The following is a 9,778-nucleotide window of genomic DNA, read 5'->3' on the forward strand; positions in this document are numbered from 1 at the left end:
GGATGGGGTTTGATGGGGAGAGGGACCTTGTGCGCTGTTTTGAGGGGTTGCTGCGAAGCAAGGCAGCACATAGCACTGGTTTTCTGCTGCCAACAGGCGCGGGAGAGGATGCATGGGGGGTTGGGGGTCTGTTAGGCGCCCTGGTGTTGAATCGTATCTCCATGTTTCTGCAGCACAGGCATTGAGGATTGCGTGTGGTCAAAAATGAATGGGGGACGAGATCGGTTGGCAGATCGCTTGAGCAAGCAAGCGAGGCACTGTTGACAATAGCGACAGGCGGAGCGGCGGCATTTGCTGTATTCTATGCCTGGCAGCACCAGGGCCCCCTAAGCACCGGCCAAGAGCCTTGGCGACCCTCATCACCGCCGCCAACCGCCTCTTTAACCGCCGCCGACCGCCTCCGCAGGTCATCAAGCTGAGCGACGCCGTGCAGAAGCTGCCGCGCCAGGTCAGCAAGTCGAGCGCCGCCACCTGATCACGCCGTCCCCGCCCTCAGTCGCCTCACAACCCCCACTACATCTTCCCGCCATCGCCCGAACTGCAACCGCACGCCTTTTCCTGCGTGACACAGTTTATTGTTGCGCCTGGGTCACAATCACAATACTAAGATTTGTTGGCGCCACCCACCGCAACCTGCGTCACCAGGTGACCTGCAACGTCCACGGGGTGGGCGGGAACTTCCTGGCCATCGGGCGGCAGCGGCGGCGCGCCACAGCCGAGGAGTATGGCGGCAAGCGGTTTTCAAAGGTGCGCGCGCGTGCGTGTGGTGTGTGTGCGTGCGCGTGCGTGCGTGCGTTACCCAATGTGCGTGCGGCTTCACCAGAAAAGCACGGTCCGCAGCATACGCAATGGCAAGTTCCTGGACCGCCTGGTGTCAGCTCGGATGCACGCCCGCAACCACACGCCTGCACCACAGCACCGCACGCGCGCCGCCCCTCCTCAATGACCCCCCAGCTTCCCAATTTCCTGCCGCCCACCAGCCCCAGCCTTCCCCGCTCATGCCCTGCAAAACCAAAACACCCCCCCTCCTTCCCCCAACCGACGCGCATCAAAACTACCAGGGCGCCTACTTTATCGGCAAGGCGGTCTGGGGCAAGGGCTACCACGAGCTGCTGGACTGCATGGCGGCGCACACCGCCATAGTTCGGGCGCGGCGGGAGGAGGAGCGCGCGGCGCGGCACAAGGCGAGAGAGGCAGCACTGCAGAAGGTCCCCCGGGTTTGGGGACATATGGGGCCATTTGGGAACGTTTTTTTGTGTGTGCTTTGGGAGCCGTAGGGCTTGATTCGGGCGGGAGCGCGGCGTAGTGTTCTTCACTTCACTTGTTTGTGTGTGGGGGCGCGGGCGTGGTCATTCTGCCAGGTCGTGCAAGTAGTGAGGGGACATGGTGCTTCCAAGGCGGCCGATGGCCTCACTAGGCTGCCCCAGTGTGAATTTACCCTAACTCCACAGCCACACACACCCATCAAGGCCATCGAGCCCCCATATCTACCATCATGCCCACACAAAGCCGTCCAACCCTCGGCCCCGCCGCGCGCGCCGCCTGCTGTCATCCCATCAGGGCCTGGAGGAGGCGGCCACAGAGCAGGGCCTTGACGGCCCGGAGGCGGCCGCCCTCACCACCGCCGCCGCCGCCGCCGTCGCCGCCGCCGCCGCGGCGTCGCTCACGCTCGGCGCGGCAGGGGCGGGGGCCGGGGGGGAGTGCCACCTGGATATCATCGGGTCGGGGGAGGACCTGGCCGCGATCAAGGAGGACGCGGCTTCCAAGCAGCTGGACGTCAGCTTCTACCCCGGCAGGGACCACGCTGACGAGTCCATTCAGGAGTACCAGGTCGGTTCGTCGAGCGGACGGGGAGAAATGTTGGAGTGCAACGTTTTAGTGAGCTACGACGGACTGTCATGCACCTTGATATGCACAGACACCTCCATGTTGTGCTTGTGGGCACGGGGGTGTGATGTCACCCTAGGGTTTTAGGGGGGGTTACTACCCTGGCTGCTGGCGCCTGGCAGCAGCCGCAGGGGCTGCATCCCTCGGACCCTGCTGACGCCTCGTGACATCACCATCGGCCCCCTTGGCCCCCCCAATACACAACACGTGCGGCCCCCCAAGGTGTTTGTCAACCCCAGCATATCGGACGTCGTCGCCACCACGACCGCAGAGGCGCTGGCCATGGGGAAATGGGTGAGCCGCTGCGCCGCGCCGCACCGCGCTGTGCTTGCGCCGCACGGCTGTCGTCTGCCGGGTTTTGCTGGGCACGCCTTTAAGCCGAACGGCAGCAGTTGAAAACGACACACGTGTACGTGCTGCAAATCATCGGCCATCAGCAATTACGGTGTCCAGTAACTTATCACGCGGGAGGCGCAGCAAAACAAGGTTCTGAGAGGCTGTTGGCAATACTTCCTCCAGACTGCCCAAGGACCAGCAAATTCCGTTGTTGTAGGTTAAGTCGCGACAATCATCCATTGTCGTTTTCAAACGCGATCAACGACAGGTGGTGGTGCAGGACATCCCCTGCAACGCGTTCTTCAAGCAGTTTGGCAACTGCCTGACGTACGACGACGCCGCCGGCTTCAGCGCCGCGCTGCTGCACGCGCTGCAGAACGAGCCCGCGCCCATGGACGACGAGACGCTCAAGTGAGAGCGCGCAATCAGCCTGGGCGCTGCGCACGCATTTGAAAGGCAAACATGCTCATCATTGCGTGCTGTCGCAAAGCATTTGATGTTGCGGTTGTTGTATTGTCCTCGAGGCCTTGAATCACCCGAGCGTTGCACCTAGCCGCACGCGCACCTGCATGCGCCTGTCAGAATGGCTGCGATTCGCGTTGCAGGCTACAGGCGCTGCCACCATACCACGCCGCGTAGTACACAGCACGCCCACTGCCCCGCTGCAATGGCTGCCGTCTCCCCCAACCCGTCTCCCTCTCCCAATACACACACACACATATGTACACATATACACACTCAAATGCCAGTCAAAAGCCCACACGCATGCATGGCCACACGCGGGCACGCATTCTCCCTGTCAGGCGGCTTGTGAATTCAACACCCCCCTGCACCAACTTGCTCTCCAACACACTTTTCAACGCAGCAAGCTCTCCTGGGAGGCAGCAACCGAGCGGCTGCTAGACGTGTCGGCCATCAAGCCGGAGGAGTGGCCCAGCCACAGGCAGCAGCGGTACGACGCGATGATCTGGCGGATGTACCGCTCAGTCACCGGTGAGGCCGCGCCGCCGGGCCACGGCGGGCATGTGCCCCAGCCGCCAGAATCCTTGAAGCCTCGCCGACCGCTTGTCCCCTGCGCCCGCACCCCCTGAGCTGGGGCTGCTCTTGCCCTGCGCCCGCATCCCCTCCTCCCTCCCTGCTTTCGCCCCTCTGTGTTGGATGTTGGGTGGACCATGATGATGTTGTCACATGCATCCCCCCACGCCCATTTTTGAGGGCGGGGTGGGGTCTTTGATCACATTGTGCACCCTGTTGCCCCCATGTCTGGGCCGTACCCCAAATGACAATACAGCCTGCCCGCCTCAAAGAATTGCAGTGCCCTAGGGCACGTCTGCCTGCCCTGCGGGTCTGCGCCACCTCCTCCCTCAAAACTCCACAAGCACACCCAAGTATCCTGTCACTCCCTCCCTCTCCAAGCACGCACGCATATGCACTGTTGCGCGCGCTTCCACACATGCGCACAATCTCACATCTAGCACGGGCCCTCGCATCACCAGCCACCCGCTCGTCTGCCACACGCTCGTGCCCGCCCAACTTCCAGGCTTCTCAGTCCTGCGGTCCGCCCTGGGCATCAGCAGCGCCACAGGGGACGACAAGCCATTGGAAGACGACGAGGACAGCCACTCGGATTGTGAGCAACCGCCCCCTACCTCGACCTGACTGCTGCATCGTGTCGTTTGCTGCTGCTTTCCGGTCGCTCTATCCCCATCGCGCGTTCACATGCGCGGGCGCTGCGCTGCGGTTGCATGCAGGCAAGATTCGCGCTCTCTTGGGCGACCCGCTGCCACACTTGGAATAGGGGTGCCGCTCCGATGCTTGCGGAGTCGTCGCGTCACCCTCCCAGCCCTGCTTGCTGCCACTCCCCGCCAATCACGCAGCCCCAAACACATTCATATCCAGGAAGCCTTTCTGACACCTTGCTCGTCCCCCTCTCCCGAAAATGCTCACCTGTCGATCAACAATTCGAAAATGGAAGCCGCTGGGGAGCTGTGGAACGACCTGTTCGGCTTCCAGGCCACCTGATCTCCATCAAGAGGCCCCGCTTGCAAGGTCCCGCATGGCAGCGAACATCAAGTGCGGCTTCGGTCTAGCTACGCGGCAGGCGCCGCTTTGGTCTTGTCAGCTTCGAAAGTCCCGGGTCCCACGAGGGTTTTGGGCGTACACCGTGTGCAGCATCTCGCGCGTTCGCCTGAACGGCGGGTGATGGGTCTGCGCTGCCTGGCCTCGGCGCGGCGCGCTGCTCGCGGAGGTGGTGGCGGCCGCGAACGCACGCTTGGCGTGTCGCGGTCTGATTTCGATCATCAACGGATGCAGGATGTGTGCAAACTCATCGGCCGCCACGGCACGACAGTAGGGATCTTGGGGACAAAGTTTTGCACAACAATATCTCACAGCCTGCCAATATCATACGGGCGGGGAGTTGAAGCCTTTTGCATCTGTGACACATGCATATAATTACAAGTTGTTTCTGAAGCAAGTCCTTGGGACCCTGCAGCGCGCAGTCCGCCGGCAATCGTGGCCGCCTTGTGCTGATCTGCCCTCACTGAATGGCTGCACGTGCGTGCATGCACCGCCTGTGGCTGCAGCTGCCAGCGGTGGCGCTGTGCCGTGATGTAAATGTTGAGTGCTCCTCTGCACTACAACACTGTAGAGAGGCATCAAACAAGTCTTTTGGGGACTGTTACATATACAGACCAATGTCAAGGTCTTGCTCCCCACGAGAGGGGTTCCGCCGCCAAGGGTCTCCTCCCAGGGGCTGCGGCAGATTGTGGCACGCCAGGATGCTTCGAGGAGCAGCGTTGGCGCGGGTGCTTGCCTGCAGGCCAAAAGGGGGCATGCCTGCAGGTGGTCTGCAAAGCGCGTGCACTTTTCTGGGATCGCTGATACGCGCGGGGCGGGTCCTCGAGCAATCAGGCTTTTGGGCTGCTGCCTGCCCCCTAAACCTCGCGCCCTTTGGCCGAGTGCCCTTGGACGAGGAAATGATGACCCTCGGAAAGTTGCCAACCTCGGACCCCCCCTTCTGCATCACCAAGGCCCCCCTCCGGCACCTCCCTCCGCCGCAACTGCCTAGTGCAAGGGTGATCCGTATGGAGTTGCCTGCTCCCCATCCCTCCGGCCAGCAGGCAGTCTCCCTATGTGCCTGCCAGATCTTGCAGCGCCGCTTCCACTGCCGCCGCTGCTGCTCAATGGTGACGGGCCCGTCCCTACACACCTGCCCTCGCCGTTGCCCGAGCAGACACAATTCGAGGGCGCGAGGCAGAGTGTTGCGGCGCAGCAGGACGCCCCGCCGTCAGAGGGCTGGGAGGGCGTGCTCAAGGCAGCGCCTGGCGCCGTGCGCGCTCCCGCCGCCGCTGCTGCGGGCTGCGGGTTGGGAGCGGCGAGCAAGGCGGGCAGCTGCAGGCAGGCCGCGACGAGCAGTGCCAGCAAAGCCAAGGCGGGAGCAGGCGCCAGGGAGGTGCGGCTGGGCATGCTTGCAGATATGTGTCGAAAAGACAGCCGAGGTTGGTCAACAGCAGCCAAAGTTGTGAAAAAGCAACTTCGGCTGTTGAATTGGGTACTTGCTGGCTCGATCGACGGCAAAGCAAAATGTTCACAGGTATGCGCCCGTTGCTTGACGGAGCACGATTGTTCAGGCCGACAGTGGGGATAGTGCTTGCCACACACACCCGGGTGACCAGTTGGTTGTCTGACAACGCACAGAGGTCTGGATCTACCGCACGTGCAAAGATCTCGGAATGAAACGTTGCTTAGTGTTACGATCCAGCAGCAACTATGCTGACGTCTTGTAGCAGATCGCTGGGCATCCCGCTTTTTTCGCGGCTGGCCTTGCGGGGTCTTTCCAGCTGGAATGTGAACCATACAGATGTGGCCATCGTGGGTGAGCACCAGCGCGGCCTTGTTTGCCCTTCCTTGTATGGCAGCAGCCCGTTTGCATGTTGCGCCATCGCGCTTGCTGCGACACGCACGCAGTTGCCACAACAGACAGGGCTTCGGCGCCAAACCGCAACGATCCCCCTTTCTTGAACAGGTGGAGGCCACAATGGTCTCGTTGCCGCACTCCTGTTGGCTCGGCAGGGGCTGCAGGTGCGCTGCGGCGCGCGGCCAGCGGGGTGTCGTGCGGAGCAGTGCCCTCGTTGAATTGGCCACAACAGGCTGCAAGAGGGCGCCAAAATCGACTCCGCATTAGATTAGGGTTTGCCAGCCATGAAGATTGCGAGGTGTTCATTTGGCAGCTTGCAGCCTACTGGGCCGTCAACTGGAAGATGCCACGCAGCTGCAGTAGGGGGCTGCAAGTGTCTGGGCCAACACTGCCTGGGGGCGCTGCCTAAGCAGGCTTGGACGGCCCTGCGCTGCCTGATGAGTCCACACTGCCGGCGGGCTGCGCGGCAAGCAGCCGCGTTGTCACAGGGCGGTGGCAGTTGATTGACGCCCGAAGCCTGCCTCCCGTGGCCCGGGGCGAGGCAGGCCCTCTCCCTTCTCGGCAGCCTCCTCAGTGGCGGTCTCACAACCTGATGACTCTTGATCTTACCACCCACACCTTTGACCTGCAAAACATCACCGACCCACTCGCACGCCCGTGCACGCTCCGCCCCCGTCCAAGGTTGACGTGTATGAGGAGAAACACATCGTCGGCGGCGCCTGCAGGACGGAGCACCCCTTCCCCAAAGTGCCCGGCCTCGGCCACTCGTCTGGTGCGGCGCGGCCGCTGCGGCCGACACGTGTGTGTGTGTGTGTGTGTTGTGTGTGTGCGTGCGTGTGTGTGTGTGTGTGTGTGTGTGTGTGTGCGCGCGTGCGTGCACCCCTGCGCCCCAGCGCAATCGTGGCCATGCGCCCACCTGCCTGCGCCGGCTTCGTATGTAACTGCGTCACAATCCCACAAAGTCCTGCGAGGCGCCGGCGCGAGCTCTGTGCAACCCCAACCTGCACATGATTCGACCGCGGCGGCGCCCCTCCTTCTCACCCAGCCTCCAACGAGCCGGACGCACGCGTGCCCTCGCCCCTGGCCGGCCCTCATCCGCCGGGCCCCTCGTCGCGGGCGCCTCATACGCACCAACCCCGGCCCTGCCCCCAGCCACCACACACCCACCACCGACGGCCCCTAGCGTCCACCTCTATCCTAAGTACCAACCCCAACGGCCATGTCCCCTACTTTTTACCTCCACCCCGACATACCTCCATAGCCAATTCCACAACCAACCATCTGCCCACCCTCAGGCCCCAAATCCGAACCATGACTCCCATGACTCTCCACCCCCAGGCGCCTACCTCCTAGGCGTGATGCCCCCTGAGCTGATCAACACTTTGGGCCTGAAATTCCCCACGATCAAGCGCGACCCACACTACTTCCTGCCCACCACTGGCGACAGGCGCGCGCTGCTTGAAAACTGGGTGGCGGCGTGCGGCGCTGGCGTCCCGTTTTGTGGGGTGCGAGCGTTGCCTATTGCCATAGTTTCCCACCTCGCGTGCCCCCAAGGCACAGGGCACCCCAAAAAGCAGCATGAGTGCATGACCCCCCACCACATTTAACGAAACCCAAATCCAACCCAGCAAGCTCCGGCTCCTCCCCCAAAATCGTAACCGCCCCCGAGCAGGTACCTGCTGTTTGGGTCGGACTCCCACGCGATGAAGCAGCAGTTCTTGAAATTTTTCTCGCAGGAGGACTGGGACGCAAACCAAGCCATGCAGGCGCGCATGGGGCGTGCATGGGGCGCGCGTGCCATGCACTATGTAGGCATGCGTGCAGTGCATGCGGGCCATGCAGGCGCGCATGGGGTGCGCATGCCATGCACCATGCGGGCGCATGCGCGGTGCAAGTGGGCCATGCATGCGCGCATGGGCCGTGCGAGCCATGCAGGCGCGCGTGGGGGCCATGCACGCGCCGGAAGCGCTTGTCATCGTGCCAAAAGACGAATGAGGCGTGAAAACTGCGCCGGCCTGCGCGCCGCAGAGGGGCCCCAGCGTTGGTCGCCCCTGGCTCTCCTCAGCCCCGACCTCCCCCCTCGAGCCGCAGCCCCGCCCGCTGGCGCAGCGCCAAGCCGTGCCAGGCCGCGCACCCTCTCCGCCACCCGCGGCGGCGTCTCAGCCGCCTCCCTCATCGTCGTGTCCAACTCACCACAGCCCGTCCCGACCGCCAACTACCGCCAAACAATCTCAACAACCGCAGGCTGAGATCTCCCAGATCCGGGAGGACGTGGCGCCTGCCTGGCTCCAGGAGCCGCTGCCCCTGGAGGAGACGGCCGAGAAATTTGTGCGGCCCGCCCTTCGGCGCGTGTTCCTTGACCTGTGCACACGCCCCGTGGCGGATTACGTGGGCCGGTTCGGATTTAAAAGCGACTTATTGAAGGTGTGCGCGGCAGAAAATTTGCGGTGTCGCCGGCCAGATCGTCGCGTGATCTGGGCGTGATCTGGGGGCTGATTCTGCTGGGTTTCCGCCAGCAGCCGGCTCGCGGCTGTTTCGGCCGCGAGGGGGTGTGTCATGTTTCGGGCGCGTGATGGACGCCGCGGCGAGTTCCTCATGTTGAGCGTTGGTGTGCGGTTGTTTGACTGCTTCAAGGTGCAGGCTCATCCCCCGCACGACGCACACGCGCGCGCTCGCAACCGCGCATGATGCTACACCCCTTTGCCCTTCCACACCGCCGACGCCACCACGGCGGATGCGCGTTCGCACACGCACAACGCCTCTCGTACCATCCCTCACCACCTGATTAATTTGAAATCTACGAGCAATTTCAAACGAACTGGTCTCCAGGTGATGTACGCGGTGACTGATGGCTTCAGTGGGCTAAACGGCGGCTGGGACACGCCAGGGACCGGCCTGAATTTCTTGGCGCACAACATGGTGGGGCTCTCATCGGTTGTGTTTGTGTTTGTGTTTGTGTTGGTGGTGTGATGTGTGTGTGTGTGTCTGTTGGGGGTGTGATGTGTGTGTGTGTGGGGGTGGGGGGGGGGGTATGCACGCGTGCATGCGTGCGTGTGTGCATGCAACTGACAGCGCCTGGCTGTGTGCGCGAGGTGACAGCCACAGCACCTTACCCACAGAGGCGGAGACCAGCACACGTGACACCACATTTGTGGCCCCTGGCACCCCTGCCGCGCAGTCTGAGCAGCGCGAGCAGCACCTGCCTGTCTGTTCAAACTCTTGATATTTTCCACACCCTGCGCCGCCATTCCAACGCCGCTCGCACCAGTGCCGCCTGCCAGGCTCCGACGGTACTTGGATGGTCGTGGAGGGAGGTGAGTCACCGCCCGGGGCCGATCCGTCACTTGACGCAGCAGGGGCGCAGGGATGCATGTTTGACCGCGCCAGCTGGCGCTCGTTTGACAGTGCCAGCTGGCGGTCGTTCCCTGTGCGTCTGCACAAATCCAGCTCTGACCGTGCCGCTGCTTGCAAGGGGTGACAGCCTGCTGGGGGCGCTGGAGCGTCAAAAGGCGCTTGAAGCCAAAGCGATGGTGCCCAATCCAATCATGACCCCCAGCACATGCGCACATACAGAAGCACACACACACGCATGCACGCATACGCATACGCATACGCGCGCGCGCGCGCACACACATA

The 9,778-nt window shown here is 62.9% G+C and overlaps 1 protein-coding gene across 1 annotated transcript; it reads left to right on the plus strand.

Moving 5' to 3' along the window:
- Positions 1-108: 108 nt before the first annotated feature.
- Positions 109-3,882, plus strand: MNEG_9619 (hypothetical protein; the record flags this gene model as incomplete). The annotated part of the gene is made up of 9 exons (XM_014041908.1): positions 109-126; positions 407-448; positions 646-747; positions 1,062-1,217; positions 1,561-1,830; positions 2,110-2,181; positions 2,492-2,634; positions 3,089-3,216; positions 3,764-3,882. The coding sequence occupies 9 exons, from the start codon at positions 109-111 to the stop codon at positions 3,880-3,882; spliced, it is 1,050 nt and encodes a 349-aa protein (XP_013897362.1).
- Positions 3,883-9,778: the final 5,896 nt, after the last annotated feature.

The sequence above is a fragment of the Monoraphidium neglectum genome (genome assembly GCF_000611645.1).
Source record: "Monoraphidium neglectum strain SAG 48.87 unplaced genomic scaffold scaffold01999, whole genome shotgun sequence".
NCBI classification, from domain to species: Eukaryota; Viridiplantae; Chlorophyta; class Chlorophyceae; order Sphaeropleales; family Selenastraceae; genus Monoraphidium; species Monoraphidium neglectum.